We start from the raw sequence: 25,956 nt of genomic DNA, 5'->3' as shown, positions 1-25,956 counted from the left end.
AGTCGAATAGTTAATGCATTTACTCTTGTTTTTACACTGGTACATTTAAGTGTTTTTAAATGGTTTAGAAACTGTGGAGTGGAAGGGAAATCAATAACAACCCACACAGTTTGAACAAAGTAACAGTGCAGTTGGAAGTTTCTTTAGGAAGTCCCTGTATGTGTGTTTGTGTACACATAAGAAAACACACAAAAGCTCTTTAGAGACAGAAGAATTACGCCTGACAGGAGAGGCTGAATGTGCTGCTCTGAGACTCGCCATGAATCAAAGCTGCTGGGTCGGAGGGCGTTATATCATGAAGTATGAATGTGTAATTAAGTGTGTCTGTATGTCACCAGCATGTGGGATTACTCTGATGTTTACATTCACGTCATGTTCTGTGTGTGATGCCTGCATTAGCTAACATGCCCGTGTCGGGTTTTATTTCTCCTACTTTGTGACCTTTGAGTAATGTGACCTTTTACAACACCAATACAACACCTTTCACCAGGATCCACTCTGTCGTGACTGAATATTATTTTAAAATAACAGTTTTACACTTTTGTCAATAAAGCAAACAGGCTGCTTTTAAATTGTAACGATCACCTCAGCTTGGTTCTCCTTCTGTATTGTGATGTGTCAGAGATACAGCGACAAACAATGTGAAGTGCAGTCTGGGAAATAAATCAGGTAAACAGCACATATGACATCACCTGCAAAACATCTCATTTTGCATTATGTCTAATTTCAGGTGTTCCAGCTGTTTTTGTGGCAGTGTGGGCGATCGTCAGGGCAACAGTGGCAGATGCAAGGTAAGAGAGAGAGAGGACTCAGACTCTAACGAGATTATCCCTGCGAGGTGTAAGACGTCCTCCAGCCCTCCCTCCAAAACCTAACCCTAACCCTGTGTTTTGTAAAAACTGTCTTCTGTGTTCAAAATGTAGATAATAGCCAGTCAGAAGGATAACCATCTTTAAGAAAATGATATAAAAACTATAATGACATATTGTGATACCACAGAGACTGTGTAAGCATTGGGCCCATCTCCACTGATAACTAAGACCTCACAGGGTTATAAAAACATCTGCCAAAAAAGTTTGGAAAAAATAAACTTCAAAATGAATAAGAAGAGAGGCGGGACGTTGTAATCACTGCTTAATTGTGGTGACATTTGAATCAGTGAAATACAGGATTTGATATGCAAAGAATGCTTGATTTGGAGTGCTTGATACCAAATCAAGCACCTTCAGACGTTGCCAATGTTTGAAGTACACAAGGCAAAATCTGGATAATGAAAAGAGTTGTTAGAGAGTTAAACATGAGAGACCACAGGAATTATAAGTCAAAACGGGAACAACAAATGCAGGCAGTCGGTCAATATCCTGGTTTGTGCAACATGACAATATTCACCACAAACTACTGCAAGAAATACAAGCTGACGTTTTGGCATTTTAAAATCCTTAATCAAAATATTTAGATAATGTGATATGACCTAAACTAGAATTGGGAAATTTAATTAAACCCAAAATAATAAAAACAACCCCAGATTAAAAAACAAACAAACAGTAAATTAAAAAAATTATAATCAAAAATGAAAAAACTAACATTCTCCTTTGAATTTAAAATGTATTAACAAGTTAAATGGAAAATATCTAATTTTCCTTTGCTGTTCTTCTTTAGCAGTATCTAAAGTAGGTCACACCTCTGCCTGTTTCTGACTTTATTCATACACCTTTTTATTTGCTCTGTGTGTCTAAAAGCATTGAGCGTAGAGCTTTGGACCCAAATGTAGGAAACCAGAGGCAGAGTTAAATAACAGAAACCTGCATTTAGGCCATAAATAAAGTCTAGAAACCAAGAGAAGTCACAGGAGACCACTGAGAGCACCACACAGGGAAACAGATGCTTCGACAAAGCACAAAAGGGAGACAGGACTATTTATACACAAAGGGCTGATTAGACAACAAGAGACAGGTCGGAACAGGTTAGAAGAGCCAGGGGAAGACGGAGACAGGAAGTAAAACCAAAACTAACCTGAAGGACGCACGAAACAAGAAAACAGGGAACAATAGAGGATGCGAATACTTAAAGAGAGGAACAGATGCAATAGCACTGAGGGACCTCAGGCTACTGTTATATGAAACAAAGACAAACAATAATTGAAATTCATCCCTACATTAACTCAAAGATGGCACAGAAAATAAATCAGTGCCATCTTAAATCCAGAAAATATAACTTAAAGATGTGAAAACCTCCAAAAGAAGCTCATATTCAGTTATTGTCACAGGAAAAAATAATAGAAACACTAGGATCATCACACCATCACTGCAGTCTTGAGCATTTCAGAGTTTCTCGACACAGTTCCACTTCTCTACTCAGTCTGCTTTTCTGAATGACACCATCACCTTTTGCTTCTGCCTCTCTCACTGAGAATCTTCTTCCTTCCTCTGCATCTGTGTCACCTGCAGGTGCTGGGAGTTGAGCGCTGGGAACATCAAATGGATCTACCAGGTTCCCATCTTGACAGCGATTGGGGTAAGAGTGCTACATTTGTTGCTGCCTATAAATGCAGCTTGAAAATTCACAAGGATACACTTTTGTAAAAAGGGGCAGTCCTCTATAATTTCACTTCAGGCTTTTGAATTTCTTGCTTGTAACCTGAAAGGTTTGAAGTTTCCTTCCATGAACACAAACAACTTGTTGCTGAGCACGATGAAGCATCGGTGGCTCATTCTATATGACTGTCTTCTGAAATGAAGAGTTTTCTCTCATAACCTCTGAATTTCTAATATTTGGTTATTTAAAGTTATTAAACGCGAGTTATGATTTTATGCTTTGGATGCTGTTACTACAAGATGAAATTCTCCAATTAAAGCCAATAAAATTAGCAGTTTTGTAACATAAGAGAAATAATATTATAAATATTAACTAAATCTTTCAAAATCTCTGTTCCCTATTCACTTTAAGATCTTGCTGGTAACCAGTTCAGCAGCAGTGTGCACTCAGTATCCTTTACAGATCAGAAATAAATAAAGATTTGATTGAAAGTTTGGCAGGGAGCAATCTAAAAATACAAACTGCAAGCAGCGTTTTATTCTCTCTCGAGGCTTCAGTGTGCCGGAGTATGAAAAACAGTAAATAGAGTGATATTGCAATACTTTAAGTTGAGTTTTATCGACCACTGAAGTGCTTTCATGAGCCAGTTTCACCCATTCACACATGAATAATATCAAACACACCGTTCTGGCACATGAAGAACTCAACCTGTGACCTTCTGATTGGTGGATCCACCGCGTGTCCTTCACTCTAACACCTTCTCTGTGCTTCATATTTAACAATCATGCAGCTCTGACTTGTGACTCTGACTGTTTATGTTGTGGTTTCGCACTTGCACTTAACTTTTAGTGGTGCGTGTTTGTTATTGGACAGACGGAGCGGTGGTGGCTGATGGGAGATATGTTGGATCTGAAACATGTTGAATCTAAGGAATAAATCTGAAGGAGCACACAGGCACGCTCACCAACCACAGCTGGAAAACAGGCTGAAGGTGTACAGCAATCCTCTTTCATTTGGACAATGCTAACTTGTTTTTGCTTACAATTTCCACACTTATTCCCCTCATGTGTCGGGAAGCCAAACACCACCTATGGAATTTAAATAGAGTTCACTCAGAAGGATTTGTTCTTTTACCAGTTGTTCACAGAAAATTGGTCTCAGGCTGGAAAAGCCATTTACTACCTTTATACCATATGAATGCGATGTAGTAAAGTGCATGCAATGTTGTGTGCTGTTTGTGTGGTAGGCAGAGAGAGGGCTTGTCAGACGGGCTAAACAGAACTTAAACAGCTTTATTGTTGCAGCCCGGGAAACAAAATAGAAAACAACAAGAAACGCGACCGAAACAAAAAACTAGAACTTATTTCATAACAGAACAAACTGGGCACAATTGAGGAGGGAGGGGCAACGACATGATAAAGAACAGAGAGAAACTGAGGACTTAAATAGAATCAGAATCAGAATCAGAATACTTTATTGATCCCTGGGGGAAATTATTTAACATGAGATAATCAGGGAAAGCGACACAGCTGAGGACAACAAGGCTCAGGTGAACCGAATCAGTTAACGAGCACGAGGGAAGCAAACTGAACTGAAGAGACTATCACAAAAATAACCCGACTGAGACTAAAACACATGAAATTGACAGAACGATGTAAACAAAGACAAAACTGCCTAACAACAGAAAATATGATGGAAACAGATACTAGACGTGGGGAACATAGAAGAGCCGGAAAAACCTGAGAATAACAGAGAAAATGATGAACACAAAATCAGAATACAAACTTAACCAAAGCAAAGGTTATAACTAAACTGAAAAGTGCAACAAAGTTAAGCGGAAACTATCAAACAGAAAACAGAGTCCCAGAAAACGCTGGAGCCCAGGATCATGACACGTCCTGCTTTTAACCTTTTAATGCCTGAACCATGAAAAAATTACCAAAATATTCACATTTTTGAAAATGTTTACTGAACCTTCTGATCATGAATTAAATATTAAATATTTTTTATGAACTTTAATTTTTATTATATCACTTAAAATGTTTGGTGATCTATTTAGGTTTATTCAGGGGTAAAAAAATATGCACAAGCCTGAAAAACTTACATATCAATTATGATGCAGGAATGAAAGAGTTAAAGGAAGAATTAGGAAAAGATACCAAAGCCTCCTGGGAATTGTACACCAAACAAACAAACAACTCGGTTGACTTAACGATGCAGGCACAAAGACGACAAGTCAAGCAGCTAAACCACAAGGCTAACCAAAACAATGGGGAGCACGAAGAGGCAAAATAACACAAAGGAAGAGCAGCAATTATCCAGATCACGCTGCACACTGAGTTGTTGCAATCCTGTCGTTCTCCTTTGATTAAAGTTGTCACACAATAAGCTCATCGGCACATCGAAACTGGAACAGAAAGCAAATAACTAGGTGTAAAAATGAGCAAAGGGTGACTTGTGCATTTTAAATAATTACTTTAGGCGATGCACCTGTAACAGCGGGTACTACCGATCAAAAAAATGTGACGCATAGTGAGGGTGGCTTCTTTAGTTTTCGTCTGATCAGAGCATTATTCAAACTAAACTGTCTGCTAATATCCAAAACCAACACTCATTTTCAGTCCCTGACTGGTCCACTCTGCATGTCAAAGACCCTGAATCCCAAATTGCCCCCATCACAAATACAGGATTGTTTGTGATAGGTCAGAAACTTTTAAAAATAATCGAGTGAAATTTGTGTAAATGAGTGTGTGAATGTGGCCTGCAGTGCAAAAAGCTTTGAGTCCTCAGACTACAAAAAACACCATATCAGGCAGTCTGTTTATCATTTTAGTTACATGCAGAGCTAGTGAGTTTCAGTGAGGCACAGAGAAGAATGAGTCACTGTGTGGGATAAGGTTGAGGACCTTTGTCCACAGACAGTGTGGCTCCGTGATGCAGTGGTTTGCACAATCGCTGAACACTTGAAGGTTTGAGACCAGGAGGAGACATAAATTCCTCTGGGATTGCAACAGGAAGGTCATCCGGCGCAAGAATCTGCTGAATCGAGTATGCAGAACCACAAGCGAAGCTAACCTCTGATGAATGAGGGAGCACCTGGAAGAAGCTTCTTCTTATCTGTGTCCACAGACAGCTCTTTTTTTTTGCCCGGTCGGCACCTGTGACCTCACTCTGTGCGTGCTCGGGGCGTTTTTGTGCTCAGCGACTTGTCAGGCTGTCAGTGGTGATTGCCATAGGATCTGTATAGAAAGCAGACTCTGTCAGCACAAAGTTAAAACACTGCCAGTGAGATCAGATGCTTAGTCTACATTTTTCTCACAAATACGTGCCAGGTTACACTTAATGGGCTGCAGCCAGGAGAGACATCCAAGCACCGATGCCTGGCTCGTATGTGCCATATTTCCTTAAATTGCTGCCAGGTATTTATTAACCTCAACTAGAAGAAAAACAAGGGTTTACTGTAATTAAAGCAGGCGGAATCTGCTCATACAATCAGATTGAGTTAGAAATCCATCATGAAGCGCTGACAGCACTCCATTGTGGTCTGAATCTGTCGGGGTATCCTCACAGCGGGGGCTCGCTGGTGACAAATCTTTCACTTGCTTTTAAAATAGCTCAGCATTAGTTGTACAGCAGCTGAGTATCGATTCATTATACTTACAAGTGGTGGTCCTGAGGGCTGGTGTAAGTCGATGGGTTGGAGGTGGTGAAGTATCCGTGGGCTGGTGGGCTGCTCTCTGTGAAACAAAGAAGAATAGAGTATGTGGGCCGTTTTTGTAATTCCAATATTTATTTATTTATTTATTTATTTTAAATAGAATAATAAATAAAATATCTTCCATCTAATTCTAATTATTAAGCAATTGTTATTGTTATTATCCCAGCAGAGACACATTATATAATTTGGAGTCATTATGATTTATCAGCATGGCAAATTGTTACAGCAGGTAAAAGCCTGGTTAGGCGTAATGAGCCAGTTAAGATAATAATGGTCAGAATGTTAAATTAAATTAGCAACGTGTAAATAGAATATTTTCAGTTTTTGTTGAACATGTAAAAGAAAACGTGTGCTGGGGGGAAAATAAGTAAATCCTTGGATTTAGTAAGTGGTGCCTGGCAGCAATAACCTCAAACAGGTGCACCTGGTAGCTGCAACGCAGCGCAGCGCTCAGCAGGAAGTTTGATTTACTTATTTATTTTCCTCTGAACTGCTTCAGCTCAGCCGTACCCACGAGAGGAAGCAAAACAAACAAACAAAACAAAAAACCCCAAAACAAAACAGAAAATTTGTTTTATTTTAATTTTTGATGTTGCTAATAAACTGTCTCAAACTATGATTGAGTCATGAAAGTTGCCACTTTTGTAATATTTACTTGTGGCATAATTATAAGAATTATGTGACACACACACACACACACACACACACACACACACACACACACACACACACACACACACACATTCAATGACTGATCAATCATCATGACACATAAAAAGAATTCTGGTCTTATTTATAAAATATAAAAAATGCACTACTGAAGGAAATAGGAAAGGATTTTCCGTTCTCTTCCGTGCGGCCATGAAGCATTTCTTCATGGACAGGTCTCCAGAGGTCATACACAAACCTTTCTGACTCTGTGGGTGATCTTAAATCTTTGCTCCTATGCCTCCTACCTGGTGTTTCCTCAGGGCCTCAAGGCCATCCTGGAAACTTATTATCTAATTTGGGAGGCAGTACAAGACCTCGGTGTATTCCCGTTATCTCAAAGGAAAAGTCAAGGGTGCTAAAAAAAGACTTGAGAGCTGGCTCACTGTGCTTCTGGTCAATAGGTTGAGTCGTCTTTGTCCTCCTTGGTAAGAAATAGCAATTATTCTTCTCTCTCTCCCAAAAGAATTATCTGTAAGAGGAATAGCGTGTCTCATGTGATTACCCTAACAGTGGGTACTGTTTGGATGTAATGGATAGAGGTGAAGGAGTTTAAACTTGTTATTCCACACTGTCTCTATGCTGTAGGTCATTCTAAAAGCAGATTCCTTTGTTTTCTAGTGGATTACAGTGAGCTGGCTCTTGTGAACAAATGTGAAAGTTGTTCCGTCTGACTGAGCGCATCTGTGCCAGCACCCCATAACCAGCCTGTGTAAATGTGCATCTACTGAGCAATTTTAAAAGAAGTCAAAACAAATGGACAGCTACATCTGTTTCCTGAGAGGTGTAAAATTATGATATTATTTTATGCCATGTTATACCCCTAATTAAAGATTGTGAATTATTATGTAGTTTTAGTTTGCATTATTCTCCTGAATTAGAAGAAGCTGATAACTATTGCATTAGTTAAACTGATTTGCATTACATTAAATTGCTGACTTGTTGTGAATGAATGATATTGTTTTATGATGCATTATATTGCTGAGTTATAAGAAATACTGTTCGCAGAAGGTTATTGTCTAATTTGTCTGAGTAGAAGAGAACAGAGTGTGCTGGAGTTTTCTGCCCCATTTCAGCAGGAGCAGATAAACAGGGAGCCAAGGTCGTAGCTCAGGCGCTGTGTGAGAGAGAGCATGTGAATGTTTAGGCTTTTTATGATAAGGTGGAGGCACCAGAGGCTATAAAAGTTTGAGCAATGCTCCTGTAGCCCAGATGAAAAATATCATACTTATTCTCTTTATATTAACTGTCCACATCAACAAGCGTCATATTTCCTATGACCATTGAATGCACCTCTCAGTTCACCCCACGTGAGGGCACCTAGCTCAGCAACCAATCAGAGCCTACCCAGGCCGCATTGACCCTGTCAGCCAGGAAGTGAAGTGGAGGTGCATGGTGCTCCCGGGTTTTTTCTCATCTCAGCAAGAGGAGTGGAGGCATCTACTACTCAAACCGAGAAATCCACGGACAAAAGAGAGGAAAACTCAGGATTGAGAGGAAGGAAAGCCAGCGTACTTACCTGCTGGAAGTCCGGAGTCGAGTGGCTGGATGAAGGAGAGAGGCAACGTCGGTAAGACGAGTGTTGTTCTGATGGAAAAAACTTGTAGAGACTTACCGTCGCGATCATGCTAATGCTAGCTCGGTGTCTCACAGGCTAACCACTCACCTTTCATCCGGAGAGCTGCTGCAATTCCAACGCCAGTGTGTGTTGGGCTTTTGTGAAACAGAGCAACGGTGAGCAACATGTTCTTAGCTGCTCTAAAGCTAAATTTTGTCAGTTCACTGTGAGTTTAAAGTAATCTAGAGGGTAATTTTTAGTGCATTTCTCTCTCACGAATAGGCCTATAGCGTGGAGAAATTAAGCACACTGCTTTAATGCCTCTGAACTGAACTCATATGTATATTTTGTTGCTTATTTGCACATAGTTCTGAATTTGTTATGGTGTATTGTATTTTGAGTGTCAATGGTTACTTACCATAAGTATTGTTTAATTAATGTTTACATGAATAGAGAAATATTTGAGCAACTTAGATGTTTAGTTCTCATATTTGATATGCTTGAAAATTGAATGTTGTACAACAGAACTGTGAGATTTGATAAGATTTAAGATGTTGATGCAATGAATATGAGGTGATGCAATATTTTGATTTTGTATTTTAACCTTAAACAATGCATCTGAAACAGACTGATTAGAATGTACATTTTATGACCTGGATTATAGGTCAGGTTTTTTGGAGAGGACGGAAAAGTCCAAGGACCAGGACGATATTCTGGTTGTGATAGATGGCGAGCCAACCACTTTGAGGACGATCTACCCCAAAGAAGATACACACCACACACTCATACATTCCAGTTACATTCACAAGGACCTTTGAAGTTGGCTATCGCCAGCTTAACTCTAAATTCTTAAAGGGCCCCAACGAGTACTTTTATTTTGTTGAGTGTGCACACTATTTATTTTATTTTATACTTTATCTGTACAAATTGGACAAATACCTGTTATACTTTGTAACAATACAAGAGTGGCTACTCAAAAGTTAACATTGTGTCCAGGTCATTATTGCTGCTCAACACTTTGGCTCCATACGAATTTGGTGTCTTCTGATTCTGGCCAGGGTCTTATTACGAGCCCAAGTAATTATTGCGCTGTAATTCACCTTTATACCTTAAAGTTGGTTACAGAAGTGGCGAGCCAGCCAGGAGCCAATTGATTTGAGCATCAATATTGAGGCAATGACCAGCATGGATTTCATACAAAAGTCTGGTGTCAAAATACCTAATGCGGTTGTTGTCGCTGGGATAACACAGGTATCTGAGATGAACAGGTCATTGACTTTCTGAAACAGTATGGTAAAATCACAAGAGTCCTTTTTGTTGATGATTCACTGTCCAACTTCTACCAAAACCTGATCGTAGAATACTCTAGCAGTTCAGCCTTAGAAGGTTTAGAACCTCGTTTACCATACACATACACAGCACAAGCTGATCCCAGCGTTGTCTATGAAATTAAAACACTCAGTAGCATGTACACTACCACGGTTGGGAGTAATGTTACAAAAACCTACTTGGCGGAACTCAAGGAACTAGCCAAGCTGAGTGGCAAAGACTACGGTGAGGTGCTGAAGGAGATGATGTGTCAGATTGGGGAGGATGTTGAAGCCATGCGACCTACCACTGAAGAACCTTCTCCCACGTATGTCGAGACCACTGTTGTATCTCCGCCCGCTTCTAAAGAACGACAGTGTCACACCTCACATTCAGATGTTACACCAAGTGATACTGGTGCCACTGATGATGTTCCCCTCACTAATGGAAGGAGAGCAGCGTCCCTCTCAGTAAGTGACTTGAACCCACCTGACATTCAGAAGGTTGTGGTAGAGCATATCGTACGAAGGCAAGATGTTGTCCCACACATCCAGTCCCAGGTGAGACTCCGTTCCTTCTCCGGTAAGGTTCCCAGACCTAACAATGAAACTGATTATGACACATGGCGCACACAAATTGAACTGCTCCAAAATGATCCCAGCATGTCCCCCCTGCAAATATCCCGAAAGATCCATGAGAGCCTGCTCCCACCAGCAGCTGATATAGTTAAGAGTTTGCGGCCTGAGTCACCACCTGTGACTTATTTGCAGCTTCTAGATTCAGCCTTTGGCACTGTAGAAGATGGTGAGGAACTTTTCGCTCAATTCCTGAACACCCTTCAAGATCCAGGTGAGAAGTCATCCACTTACCTTCACCGGCTACAGCTAGCATTAAACAGAGCCATGAAGAGGGGGGGAGTCGCATGTGAAGGAGTGGACAAACATCTACTTAAACAGTTCTGCAGGGGATGTTGGGACAACGACCTACTCAGCGCCCTGCAACTTGAGCAAAAGAAGAGCAGCCCACCCCAATTCTCAGACCTGTTGTTAATGATTCGCTCTGAGGAAGATCGACAGCAAGCAAAAACTAACCGTATGAGAAAACACATTGGCACCACAAAGCAGAGAACTCAGTTACAGTTCCAGGGTGCACATGTTTGTGAACCAGAGGAGAAACATGGGAGTAGCATTGCTGCTATTGAGGATCTGCGAAAGCAGGTGGCGAGTCTGCAAAGTCAACTAACTACATTCATGTCACAGAAAAAAACAAAGTTTGCAAACAGCAAGGACCCTGCAGGGAAGCCGCAGAGTAAGATGTCAAAGCCACATGGTGTAGATGGACGTATGCAAAGACAGACTTCAAAGAGGCAAAGGGGCAGACCCAAGCCCTGGTATTGTTTCAACTGCGGTGAAGATGGACATATCGCTCCATGCTGTGTTGACCCCGCTAACCCCAACCTAGTAGCAGAAAAAAAGAAACAGTTGGAGGAGAAACAACGCCAGTGGGAAGCGCGAGATTGTACAGATTCACCTTTAAACATCTAACAGTTCCTGTTGTGGGACAAACAGGAGCTGAGGAGAGTCAACAACGTCCCTCAGACATAAACAATGGTGACAAAATCACAGCTGAGGTTAACAAAGTAAGTACCCCAGCAAAGACTGTCAAAGCACAAACATGTTCTGGCTTAAACCATTCAGAGCAGAACCAATCTTTCCAACTCCCTAAACAGTTGATTGGTACCAGAAGTACAGCTCAAGTGACTGTGAGAGGTGAAGAAGTCAACTGTCTTCTTGACTCAGGCTCCCAAGTTACCACTGTTCCTGAGTCATTTTACCAGCAGCACCTTTCAGAGCAAAAGATCAAGCCACTACATGACCTCTTAGAAGTGGAAGGTGCTAATGGCCAGCTAGTGCCTTACTTTGGCTATATAGAAATGACCATAACTTTTCCAAAGGACTTTATAGGTGTTCCAGTAGATGTAAACACACTTGCTTTAATCGTCCCTGACACTTCACAATCCCTCATGCTCATAGGCACAAACACCCTAGATGTACTGTTCGACATCTACTCAGAGACTGACTTAGCCAATCGTCAACCCCTCCCACATGGCTACAAAGTAGTCTTCAAAATCATTGAGTTGAGACGGAAGCAGACAAGTGACACCCATCAGGGGGTAGTGAAGCTACTTGGCAAGATGCCTCAAGTCATTCCAGCTGGTTCAACTGTAGTGGTGGAGGGAGTCGCCCTTGGCGAGGGCCTTCAGGATGAAAAATCAGTTGTAATTGAGTACCCATCATCGTCCCCCTTGCCCGGTGGCCTGCTACTTAAAGCCGGTCTGGTGGACTTTCCCCAGCGGCGGCCCCACAAGTTGCCAGTTGTTATAAGCAACGAGTCTGACCACGACATTGTCATCCCTGCCAAGTGTACTATTGCAGAGGTTAGTGCTTATCAGACCATCCTATTAAAGGAACACAACAAGACCAAACAGTCAGAACTATCCCAGAGAACTCCAGAGACTCCGTCTTTCCAAGAGCCCACCATAACCTTCAATTTTGGTGACTCCCCAGTTCCATTGGAATGGAAACAGCGCATCACTCAGCAGCTCAGCGGCATGCCTGAGGTGTTTGCACAGCATGACCTGGATTTTGGCCGGACGGACCAGGTGCGACATCATATAAAACTTTCGGATGGCACGCCTTTCAAACTACGTGCCCGGCCAATCCACCCACGGGACATTGAGGCTGTCCGGAAGCACATTCAGGAACTCCTTGATGCAGGAGTTATTAGAGAGTCAGAGTCCCCATTTGCGTCACCCATAGTGGTAGTCCGGAAAAAGAACGGCCAAGTCCGGTTGTGCATCGATTATAGGCGTCTAAACCTTCAGACTATAAAAGATGCGTACAGCCTTCCGAAGCTAGAGGACACATTCTCAGCCCTCAATGGTTCACAGTGGTTCTCTGTTCTTGATCTAAAATCAGGGTACTACCAGATCGAGGTCGAAGAAGCAGACAAACCGAAGACGGCCTTTGTGTGCCCTCTCGGCTTCTGGGAGTTCAACAGAATGCCTCAGGGTGTAACGAACGCCCCCAGCACGTTCCAGCGGTTAATGGAGCGGTGCATGGGGGATATGCATTTGAAGGATGCATTGGTCTTTCTTGATGACGTGATAGTATTCTCCCGAACCCTTGAGGAACACGAAGAAAGACTCATGAAAGTGCTCACTCGTCTAAAAGAGTTTGGGTTAAAGCTGTCACCAGAGAAATGTGTCTTCTTCCAGACTTCAGTCCGTTATCTGGGACATGTGGTCTCCAGAAATGGAGTTCGGACTGACCCTGAGAAGATTTCGGCCCTTAAAACATGGCCTGTCCCACAGACCCTGCGAGAGTTAAAGTCGTTCCTTGGTTTTGCTGGGTATTATAGAAGGTTCGTTAAGGGGTATTCCAGCATTGTGAAACCTCTCCACAACTTAACTTCAGGGTACCCACCTAGCCACAAGAAATCAAAAGTAAACGCAAGACAAAGTGCACATCAGTACCATGACCCAAAAGACCCTTTCGGAGGTCGCTGGACGCCAGCTTGCCAGGAAGCCTTCGAGTCAGTCATCCAAAGTCTCACCACTGCCCCTGTACTTGCCTTCGCTGACCCCCAGAAACCCTATATACTGCACACCGACGCCAGTACCACCGGGCTTGGTGCTGTATTGTATCAGGAGCAAGAGGGACAACTTAGAGTCATAGGCTATGCAAGTAGAGGGCTGTCACGGAGCGAAAATCGCTATCCAGCGCACAAGTTGGAGTTTCTGGCGCTCAAGTGGTCAGTTACAGAAAAGTTCAGCGACTATCTCTACGGCAACCACTTCACTGTTGTAACGGATAGTAATCCGCTGACTTACATTCTGACTTCAGCAAAACTTGACGCAACTAGCTATAGGTGGCTAGCAGCACTGTCCACATTCTCTTTCAAACTCCTCTATCGTCCAGGGAAGCAGAATGGAGATGCGGATGGATTATCACGCAGACCACACGGAGGGCTAGCGGACGACCTGAAATCACAAAAAGAGATTGAACGCATACAACAGTTCACTCAAGATCACCTTTGTGATCCAGACAACATCAATGCTGTAAATCAGTCTGTGGTGAAAGCAATCTGTGAGAGGCAGTTCACCTACAGCGTCAGTCCTGACAATGAAAGAGAGGCAGATGCAGATTGTGTTGCCTTGGTGGAGGTGCTTGCTGTGTCTCCTAGTGCTGTACCTGATAGCTATGGGCAAGAGGAACAGTTTGGAGGTCTGCCAACCATTCCCCATCTAACTGAGGCAGAGCTGGCAGACGAGCAAAGAGCCGATCAGTGTATAAAGCATGTTATTTCTCAGATCGAATATGGGGACACACCACCTCCAACCGTGCGCACACAGTTCCCTGAGCTTCCACTGCTCCTCCGAGAGCTTAACCGTCTTGAGCTCCGCAACAATGTCTTGTACCGGCGACGCCAAGAGAGGTCCCAGAAAACCTACCAGCTTGTACTTCCAGCTGAGCTTCGCAACACAGTTCTCACCAGCCTGCATGACCATATGGGTCACATGGGAGTCGACCGTACACTGGACCTTGTAAGGTCAAGATTTTATTGGCCAAGGATGGCTTTGGACGTGGAAAGGAAAGTGAAGACGTGTGGCAGGTGCGTGCGGAGGAAGGCACGGCCTGAAAGAGCGGCCCCCTTGGTCAACATTAATACGACACGACCTCTTGAACTCTTGTGCATGGACTTCTTGTCCCTGGAAGCTGACAGGAGTGGAACCAAAGATATATTGGTGATCACGGACCACTTCACTAAATTTGCAGTTGCTATCCCAACACCTAATCAAAAGGCCCGCACAGTGGCAAGGTGTCTGTGGGAGAACTTTATGGTACACTATGGCATACCAGAAAAATTGCATAGTGACCAGGGTCCAGATTTCGAGTCCCGCACAATCAAGGAGCTCTGTCAGGTGGCTGGTATCCACAAGGTGAGGACAACCCCATACCATCCTAGGGGCAATCCTGTGGAACGATTTAATCGTACCTTGCTTGATATGCTGGGAACTCTCCGTGATCAAGATAAGTCCTGTTGGCGTGACCATGTAAGACCCCTGGTCCACGCTTATAACTGCACCAGGAATGAAGTGACTGGTTTCTCCCCGTACGAACTGATGTTCGGACGCCAACCTCGGTTGCCAGTTGACCTTGCATTCAACCTGCCAGTGCAAGAGGAACAACACTCATCTCACTCTGAATATGTGCAAAAACTCAAGTCACGTCTCAAAGAAAGCTACAAGTTAGCTATGGACAAGGCTGCAAAGATGGCTCACAAGAACAAAATGAGGTTTGACAGACATGTAACTGCATCAGACTTGGAAGCTGGAGATCGGGTATTGGTCAGGAATGTCCGTATCCGGGGCAAACATAAGATTTCAGACAAGTGGGAACACACTGTGCATGTAGTGGTGAGAAGGGCAGGCAACCTCCCAGTATATACAGTTAAGCCTGAAAACAAAGATGGTCCCCTAAGAACACTACACCGGGATCTGTTGCTACCATGTGGCTACCTACCTGTGGAGGAAAGCAGTGAGCATGTACAGAAGCCAGTGTCACGCAGGCCAAGAACCCGTGCAAATCCAGCGCTAGAGGAAGAGAACTCCTCAGACGAAGAAGATGATTTGCTCATTCCTGTTTGGTTGAGTTCCCCTGTCCACACAGTGAGTGAGAGTCCTGTAAATGTTCCTGATATTGACAACCCACCTGTTTTTGACAGCCAATCTGATTTTGGCAACATACCTGATATGCCTAACAGTACTACAGATGATACTGAATACTTATCTACCAATGGAGTCACACCGACCGAACAAGTGGATGAAATAACCTTAACTGAAACTGACTCACCTGTTGATGACCCAGACGTCCAAGAAAGGCAACTTCCATTTCAGGAGGCTGGCACCAGAGGTGCGAATTCTGAGGAGAGAGTGGAGGAGATAGTCCCAGTGGATACAAGGGAAAACATGGATACAAATGATTCTGTAAGGAGATCTGAGAGAAACCGTCGTCCGCCACGACGGCTTGACTATACGGAGCTAGGCAATCCTCTGATCACTGCAGCAAAATCATTCTTGCAAGGACTGTCTTCAGCTTGGGCCGATGTCATCAGTGATGGTGAAGAGCCTGCTTCGCCCTCTTCCTTGACCCGTCAAATAATCATCATTTAACTGTCTACCATGCACAGGGACGTGCATGAGTTCAGGAGGGGAGGGTGTAGCCCAGATGAAAAATATCATACTTATTCTCTTTATATTAACTGTCCACATCAACAAGCGTCATATTTCCTATGACCATTGAATGCACCTCTCAGTTCACCCCACGTGAGGGCACCTAGCTCAGCAACCAATCAGAGCCTACCCAGGCCGCATTGACCCTGTCAGCCAGGAAGTGAAGTGGAGGTGCATGGTGCTCCCGGGTTTTTTCTCATCTCAGCAAGAGGAGTGGAGGCATCTACTACTCAAACCGAGAAATCCACGGACAAAAGAGAGGAAAACTCAGGATTGAGAGGAAGGAAAGCCAGCGTACTTACCTGCTGGAAGTCCGGAGTCGAGTGGCTGGATGAAGGAGAGAGGCAACGTCGGTAAGACGAGTGTTGTTCTGATGGAAAAAACTTGTAGAGACTTACCGTCGCGATCATGCTAATGCTAGCTCGGTGTCTCACAGGCTAACCACTCACCTTTCATCCGGAGAGCTGCTGCAATTCCAACGCCAGTGTGTGTTGGGCTTTTGTGAAACAGAGCAACGGTGAGCAACATGTTCTTAGCTGCTCTAAAGCTAAATTTTGTCAGTTCACTGTGAGTTTAAAGTAATCTAGAGGGTAATTTTTAGTGCATTTCTCTCTCACGAATAGGCCTATAGCGTGGAGAAATTAAGCACACTGCTTTAATGCCTCTGAACTGAACTCATATGTATATTTTGTTGCTTATTTGCACATAGTTCTGAATTTGTTATGGTGTATTGTATTTTGAGTGTCAATGGTTACTTACCATAAGTATTGTTTAATTAATGTTTACATGAATAGAGAAATATTTGAGCAACTTAGATGTTTAGTTCTCATATTTGATATGCTTGAAAATTGAATGTTGTACAACAGAACTGTGAGATTTGATAAGATTTAAGATGTTGATGCAATGAATATGAGGTGATGCAATATTTTGATTTTGTATTTTAACCTTAAACAATGCATCTGAAACAGACTGATTAGAATGTACATTTTATGACCTGGATTATAGGTCAGGTTTTTTGGAGAGGACGGAAAAGTCCAAGGACCAGGACGATATTCTGGTTGTGATAGATGGCGAGCCAACCACTTTGAGGACGATCTACCCCAAAGAAGATACACACCACACACTCATACATTCCAGTTACATTCACAAGGACCTTTGAAGTTGGCTATCGCCAGCTTAACTCTAAATTCTTAAAGGGCCCCAACGAGTACTTTTATTTTGTTGAGTGTGCACACTATTTATTTTATTTTATACTTTATCTGTACAAATTGGACAAATACCTGTTATACTTTGTAACAATACAAGAGTGGCTACTCAAAAGTTAACATTGTGTCCAGGTCATTATTGCTGCTCAACACTTTGGCTCCATACGAATTTGGTGTCTTCTGATTCTGGCCAGGGTCTTATTACGAGCCCAAGTAATTATTGCGCTGTAATTCACCTTTATACCTTAAAGTTGGTTACACTCCACCATTTTGAGATTTTGAGGCTGTCTGCATCAGTGTCCATCTCCCACGTGTGTGATCATTAAATCATCGTTTGACTCAACCCGGCCGGACCAGTGTTGTTATTGTGGTTTTTTCTCTTGTCTCCATCCCCAATATTTTGAACCTTAACAGAGGTTAAATACAAAGCTTAACTAAGGTTTTAGGTTTTCCTTGCATCAATCCCCTTTTGTGTAATTCTGAACTTCTGTAATAGTATCACGGCTAACAAGACAAGCCGTGTGGAGTAAGAGAAGGACCCAAAGATGCAGGCAATGACTTAGATGAGAAGAGTGATCTTTATTGACATGGGGTGAAAATAGGCAAGGCAAGTTTATTTGTATAGCACAATTCAACAACAAGGTGATTCAAAGTGCTTTACAGAGACATTAGAAACAAAAACAAGATTTAAAATTGATTAAAACAAGCAAACAAACAAACAAATTAACAAACAAACAAAACAGTATATAAAATCAAAACAGATAAAATCAGTAGTTAAAATGTTAGTTTTGAAATTTAAGCTTAAAAGTGTGGATTTGGTGCTTTATTCAAATGCAGCTGAGAACAGGTGAGTCTTCAACCTGGATTTAAATAAACTGAGTGTTTCAGCTGATCTGAGGCTTTCTGGGAGTTTGTTCCAGATATAAGGAGCATAAAAGCTGAATGCAGCTTCTCCGTGTCTGGTTCTGACTCTGGGAACTGATAAAAGACCGGATCCAGATGACCTGAGGGATCTGGAAGGTTCATACTGGGTCTGGAGGTCACTGATGTATTTTGGTCCTAAACCATTCAGAGCTTTATAGGCCAGCATCAGAACTTTAAAGTCTATCCTCTGACGGACAGGCAGCCAGTGTAAGGACCTCACAGCTGGACTGATGTGGTCCACTTTTTTGGTCTTAGTGAGGACTCGAGCAGCAGAGTTCTGAATATCAGAATCAGAATCAGAATCAGAATACTTTATTGATCCCTGGGGGAAATTATTTTTTGTTACAGTGCTCCATTTTAAACCAACATTAAGACAAGACAGACAATACGCTAACTAAGAATAGTACAATATATACATATATATACATACATACATACATAAGTCACTTATAAATAAATATTTGGAAAAGAAACATGTGTAGCTGTAGCAGCAAACAGTGTGTTAAGTGGATGCGTTGTACAGGGAGATGGCCACAGGCAGGAATGATTTCCTGTGTCGTTCAGTGGTGCTTTTCGGTAATCTCAGTCTCTCACTGAACGAGCTCCTGTGACTGACCAGCATGTCATGGAGTGGGTGGGAGGTGTTATCCAACATTGTCTTTATCTTGGACAGCATCCGCCTCTCCGACACCACCTTGAGGGAGTCCAGCTCCATCCCCACAACATTGCTGGCCTTACGGATTAGTTTATTAAGTCTGTTGGCATCTGCGACCCTCAGCCTGCTCCCCCAGCATGCAACAGCATAGAGGATCGCACTGGCCACAACAGACTCATAGAAAATCCTCAGCATTTTCTGGCAGATGTTGAAGGACCTCAGTCGCCTCAAAAAATAGAGACGACTCTGGCCCTTCCTGTAAAGTGCTGTGGTGTTTTTAGCCCAGTCCAGTTTATTGTCAATGTGTACTCCAAGGTATTTATAGTCCTCCACAATGTCAACACTGACCCCCTGGATTGAAACAGGGGTCAAGTGTTTCCTGGTCTTCCTGAAGTCCACGATCAGTTCCTTGGTCTTTGCCACGTTGAGCTGCAGATGATTCTGCTCACACCACGTGACAAAGGAGTCGACCACAGCCCGGTACTCTGTCTCATCATCCCTGCTGATGCATCCAACCACCGCAGAGTCATCAGAAAACTTCTGAAGATGGCAGGTCTCTGTGCAGTGGCTGAAGTCTGTGGTGTAGAGGGTGAAGAGGAAGGGGGAGAGGACAGTCCCCTGTGGTGCCCCTGTGTTGCTAATCACCTTGTCAGACACACACTGTGGGAGACGTACATATTGTGGTCTTCCTGTCAGGTAATCAACAATCCAGGACACCAGAGAAGCATCCACCTGCATCGCTGCTAACTTATCACCCAGGAGGGTCGGCCTGATGGTGTTGAAAGCACTGGAAAAGTCAAAAAACATGACCCTCACAGTGCTCGCCGGCTGGTCCAGATGGGTGTAGACACGATTGAGCAGGTAGATGATGGCGTCCTCTGTTCCGAGACGAGGCTGATAAGCGAACTGAAGGGGATCCAGATGTGGTCTTACTATGGGTCGCAGCTGGTCCAGGATGAGCCTTTCCAGGGTCTTCATGATGTGGGAGGTCAGTGCCACGGGCCTGTAATCCTGGGGGCCACTGGGACGAGGCGTCTTTGGTACAGGGACGAGGCATGATGTCTTCCAATATAAGTTCTGAAATACAGAGTGACACAGAGGTGGTGAGGACAGGAACTGAGAAATAACCAAACTGGGAGGAACTAACTTAAGAAACCTGAAAGCATGACTCGCGGGATGATGTTCAGGATAATGCTAGGGTGAGACAGAATAACACAGGGAGGTAACACAGACGGACCAGTGACGAGTACAAGAGAACAAACACTATAAATACACATAGGGAAATGAGGAAACTGCACACAGGAGGGAGACGTGGCTGAAGCTAATCGACATGACGAGACAGGGAGGATGCAAACTGAATACACTGACATAAGACACGGACCTTCACAATAAGACAGGAAACTCAACACACATGCAAAGGCACAGATGCAGAGACCTGACTAACCTAGAACAGAGGGAACACACAGGCAGGGATGACACAGAAACAGAGGGAGCACAGAGTAACACGAGGGGCAAGGGGACCAAAACACAGACAGCAATAATGCAACAAATAAATAATAAACTACTCAACACACTGGGCCACAGACCCACGACTGTGACAAATAGTTTCTATATTTGGACATCAAAGTAACACAATCCCCTTTTCATTATCTTAACATGTGGTGGGTTATGATTGTGATGTAAGGCTATGAAAAGCTCAAAACACTGCAGTGAGAAAGTTTTCTGGGGTTACATGTAAGGCCAGCGTGCAGCGAGCTAGTTTACACTGTACACTAAAGACCTTACTAGGGGCTAAAATGCTAAATTAAAATAAAGGGGGGAAATATTTTGGTCACTGATAAATGAATAAATCACTGGATGAGAACAGCCCCACATTTGTTACATGCTCATCCTACAATCCAGTGAAATCAGGTTGTGTTTGTTCCTTTAAATACTCGTGCGTGAAACTGACTGCTGTACAGACTGTTTGTTCGGATGAAGAACAGGTGTTCTTGGTATCCTCTGGTTCCTCGTGTCCTTTAAAATGCTGTAGAGAGAAAAAGCAACGTTGGGTCGTTTTTCTAACCGATGCACTGATGAGAACGGGCTGACCATCCCTCAAATTTAGATCACCGAATAGGAAACTTCTTACAACAATGATACCGCTGATGTACAAATAATAGATTCCACAGGAGATAAAACTATGCGGCACATGCGCACGTAGGTGTGTGTGTGCATGAATTTCTCAGGGCATAAGAATCTCAGGCAGATACATCTGAGCACAATTAACCCCAAGAGAAAATGACCTCAGGACGGTTTTAATGAACTCTCCGTGTTTCTAAAAAGAAAAACCTGCATAGATAATCAGAGCTGTGATATTTTTATAAAGGCACTGAGAAGGCCAAGGTCTACAAATCATTAAAAAGGCTCCAACTTTCCCCGTCTCACACTGGTAATGATGTAGTGCTCCATGTTTCACATAAACTACATGTGCAGGTAATACACGCACCCTGTATTCAATATTTAGTAGTAAATACTTGGAATTACTTTTGGATTTGTCACGGTCCTGGGTCTCCTGACCCAGCGTTTTTAGTTCTTTGTGATTTTTGTATTATTGTACTTATGTGTGTGATTTATTCTATGGCTTCTAGTTTTGATCCCCTGCCCTTCATGTCTCTCTGTGTCCCCTCTGTTCTGTGTAAGTCTGTGTCTGCATGTTTGAGTTTCTTGTTTTCGGTCACTCTGCATTGTGCATTATGTTCTCATGGTTGGTCTTTTGTTACTCTCTCTAGTCTAGTCTCTTCTGTTCCCAGCTGAGTATTTCCCTGTGTATTTTGGTTCTTAGACCTCTGCCTTATGGTTTATGTCTCTGTATTTCTTAGTTGCTGTCTCCACTGTGTCAAGTTCGCGTCTCTGTGTGATACTTCCTGTTTTACTTTGATGGTCCGTGTCTCATGTGAATGCGTCCTGCTTTGCTTGTCTCGTCAGTCCTGATTTCTCCCAGCTGTGCCCTCCTTCTGTGTCTCATTCCCCTCGTTACTTCCCAGTGTATTTAAACCCTGTGTTTCTCTGAGTCAGTGTCGCGTCGTCCCTCATGCTGTGTGGATCTACCTGTGTCTCTCTGTGAGTTTTCTAAGTTCCCAGTTTAGATTAGTTTGTATGTTTTTTCCCTGCCAGCAAATAAAGCTGAGTTTTGAGTTCACCTCCCTGAGTCTGTGAGTCCTGCATTTTGGGTCCAACTCCTGCCTGCCGCACAGCGATTCATGACAGGATTATAGTTCTCCAATAGAAAACTGAATATCAATTTCGTGGAATATCACTCCTCTGGACTGAGGGCTTTTTAATATCAAACTTGCTTTAACATCACAATTTAACAAAAAGAAGAGTGAGTCTATTCATGCAGTGTTTTTCTGTGAGTGGCACTTATGCAAAACCTCTGAATTAATGAACAAGCTACTTAAAACTGCACGTTTGTTCAAAGACATCTTCCGAGTTGTGTCTGTCTGTGCGTGCTGTGAGTTTACACCAGGCTCCCACTGGTAAAATCACCTACAGACTCTAATCAGAGGCAGCGTTGTTTCATCAGGACAAATTCACTGCTGGTTATAGAAAATTACTGAATGAAGACTTAATGTGTGTACATTTGTTGGACCAACTTTTCTTTCCCTAATTCTTTGTGGCACAGATTCAGCAAAGTGCTGGAAACATTCCTCAGAATATTCAGGTCCATCTTGACACGACAGGCCACCTGCAGCCTGAATGGCTGATACAGAGCAGGATAAATCTACGCTTTCACGTTCTGACACTGCCTTCTGAATGACACAGCAGGAACAGAAACTCATCAGACCTGGAAGTGTTTGTTCAATCTTCTGTTGTCCACTTAGGGTGATCCACATGAACTGTAGCTTCAGTTTCCTGTTCTCAGCTGACACCTGGTGTGGTCTGCTGCTGCAGACCATCTGCTTCAAGGTTCAGAGATGCTCTTCTGCAAACTGGTTGTAATGATTGTTTTTTTTTTTTTTTTTTTGAATCACTGTTGCCAGCTTCCATGTGATTGGATGTTTGTGTTAGCAGTTGGCTGCACAGGTGTACCTAATGAAATGTCCATTGTGTGTTTACAGAGTTGAGGCCATGTTGCTACATTGTTAAGTGATTACCGTATTTCCCGGACTACAAAGCGCACCTGAATATTAGCCGCACAAGCTAAAATCAGGGGAAAATCCTGTTTTGTACATACATTAGCCGCACCTGACTAAAAGCCGCAGGGTTCAAAGCTGGTGCAAAAAGTAGCGGCTTATAGCCCGACAATTACGGTAATGGTAAAAGTCTGATTGTTACTAACAGCTCAGCCAACAATGTTTGGTACTTTGGGGATTTTGAGTATTGTCTGTCTGTCTGCACACAGATTTGATTATTATAGTACCTGCTGGTTATGTCAGTGGAAACCTATAGTTACAAAATTTTACAGATCTGTGCTTGTTCGACACTGGGTTACTTTTGAACACTACGACTGCATAACAAAATGGTCTCTAATTTCAACTATGCTTTTTCTCTGGTTACAACAAAAACGTTTAATTTCTTAATTCCTCTGTTTAATGAGCTGCTAAACACAAACGTTCATATCTGAACTGGCAGAACAGAAAATGAGTCTAGTGTCTGCAGGACTACTGTGCTGTTAAAATGCAGCCTCATATTTACACAGCTTGCAATGATACAGTCAGCTAATTATTTACTGAAAATGTTGGACACAATTGATATACAACATTATTTTTTGTTTTTTGGTAAGTTTATAAGTAAACGAGTATGCTTACAGACACACACAGGCAGTTATAGTAGATTGCATACAGTTGGTGTAAAAAGGACACCCAGCACAAAGAGAAGAGACATCTCATCTCAGTGTTTTTCATTGCTTATAGTGCACAGATGATAGCATTCATAGTTAGCACAGTCAATAATCAGTATTTCTGGAAATGTCTGTGAAGGTTCTCAGTCATCCAGCTCATCGTAGTCAAAGGAGCTTGCAAAGAAAAGCGTCTGGACTTTAAGTTGCTTGAAGACGTTTCACCTCTCATCCAAGAAGCTTCTTCAGTTCTAAGGTCAAATGGGGGGGGAGTCCCAGATTTAAACCTAGTGGGAGTTTCCCCCCACAGAGGGACAAAAGGACCCCCTGATGATCCTCTAATCGCCTGAGCCAAGGTGGGAAACTGGGTGTGGGTCCCAATCAGCCAGAGTTTCGGGTGTGTTCATTGTGAAACCTGGCCCCACCTTATCATGTGAATTCCTGAGATCAGATGGCCCAGGATGTGAGTGGGCGTTAAGGCGTCTGGGAAGGGAACTCAAAACTGGATTATAGATGGCAGAGAGTTGGTGTCGTAAACCCCCGCCTCTGTTCAAAGATGGTCGCTCACAGTGGACATAGATGGCTTCTTTCACTCCTCTTTCAAACCATCTGTCCTCTCTGTCCAAAATGTGAACATTGGCATCCTCGAAAGAGTGACCTTTGACCTTAAGATGCAGATGGACAGCTGAGTCTTGTCCTGTGGAGGTGGCTCTTCTAATCCAGTTTTGAGTTCCCTCCACCTTCTCGGATGAAAGGTGAAACGTCTTCAAGTAACTTAAAGAAGTCCAGACGCTTTTCTTTGCAAGCTCCTTTGACTGTTTCTGGAAATGTGATAATATGGCTGTTTGTTGTTTTAGAGCTGAAATTCATCACATGGTCTCATTTTCTGGGTTAAACCTTGGCACATGTTCAACAATTACAATTAGCACAGTCACATTTGTATCAGTTTGTCTGTGTAATGTGTTTATGATACTAAAAAGGAAATATGCAGAAGATAAAGAGTGAACACAAACACTGTAAAATGTATGAACTCACAGGAGGTGTGGGTTTAAGTAAAGTGCTTTGGCTCACTGTTTAATGTCTGGATTATGTCTACGTGTGCAGCGATGCTGGTCTCAAAGTGTTTTATATGGATTCTGAAGCTTATTCAGGCTCATTCAGGTGGTGCATAGTGTCAGACTGAAAGTATTACTAAGTCATTGGTGGCATAAAACATAAGCCTCAATTTGCATGTTTTAAATTACTTTGCTCAAGTCTCATTAAAGTCTCGTAGAGGAAATGACAAAAGTTCCAAAGGAGAAGTTAGTAAGCCTCTAAAGGTATTTTGCTATGATTAATAGACCTGCTTCCACACCGTACCTTATGATATACAAAATCAAGTTCTGTAACAAGTGTACAGGTGAACAAGGATTATTAGAAACACACTCGTGCAGTGTACCGAAAGACAGCGAATCAAATCGTGATTCTGGCTGACGTTCTGCACGTCCAGCCCACACAGCCGTCAAGTCTTTGTGTCCTGATCAGAATTAATCACCACTGTAAAAGGTTTCATTTATTTTATGTATATGATACAGTTTCAGCATGTCAAAATATGAAGAGTCTTTGCTTTTCTTCTGTTCCAGCTCAACTTTATTTTGTTTGTGAACATCGTGCGAGTTCTGGCCACTAAAATACGAGAGACGAACGCAGGGCGATACGACACCAGGAAACAGTACAGGTTTGAAATGACTTTTTCTGTAACGCCACTCATTCATCCTGTGCTCAGGGTTGCAGTTTGCTCTAAATGCCTCTGTATGTCACTACTCGTGAATGCTGATGTGCTGATAACTCACCGTTTCACTCCCCAGATGCATCAGTCAGGTGCTGTGTCAGGCTTCTGTCTTGTTTCTTAAGGACATAAGGTTCAGATACTGTCAGTTTGCTTTAGATTGTTATTACTTTAGGCCTGCCACTTTTTCATTTGTCCTCCATTTGTCCAGTTTTCTCATTTCTTTTAAGGAAACTGCACACCATGGTGAGATATGGATATAACGGAGTTCTCAGTTACTAGCTCTTTGGAAATCACTTAATTGGTCAAAGATATAATTTTACGGCTGTCAAACTGTGTTATCTTTTGTATTTCTCATGGAATCAGCTAAAGAAATGCAAACAATTTATGCATCTTTGCAACAGGCTGCTAGTGACAAAGAGCCTAAATGTACAATTTACAAGTGGCTCCAAGTTGCCTGCTG

General features: G+C 42.7%; 1 protein-coding gene across 1 annotated transcript in view; it reads left to right on the top strand.

The window, feature by feature from the left end:
* Positions 1–25,956, top strand: part of pth2ra (parathyroid hormone 2 receptor a) — a 79,737-nt gene that overhangs the window by 35,064 nt on the left and 18,717 nt on the right. Inside the window, exons 8-10 of the mRNA XM_004566006.4 lie at positions 731–791; positions 2,448–2,514; positions 25,348–25,442. Coding sequence (XP_004566063.1) covers positions 731–791; positions 2,448–2,514; positions 25,348–25,442 — 223 coding nt within the window. The remainder of the gene's footprint in view (positions 1–730; positions 792–2,447; positions 2,515–25,347; positions 25,443–25,956) is intronic.

The sequence above is a fragment of the Maylandia zebra genome, linkage group LG16 (genome assembly GCF_041146795.1).
Source record: "Maylandia zebra isolate NMK-2024a linkage group LG16, Mzebra_GT3a, whole genome shotgun sequence".
Classification (NCBI taxonomy): Eukaryota; Metazoa; Chordata; class Actinopteri; order Cichliformes; family Cichlidae; genus Maylandia; species Maylandia zebra.
This window is presented reverse-complemented; position numbering and strand designations above follow the sequence as displayed.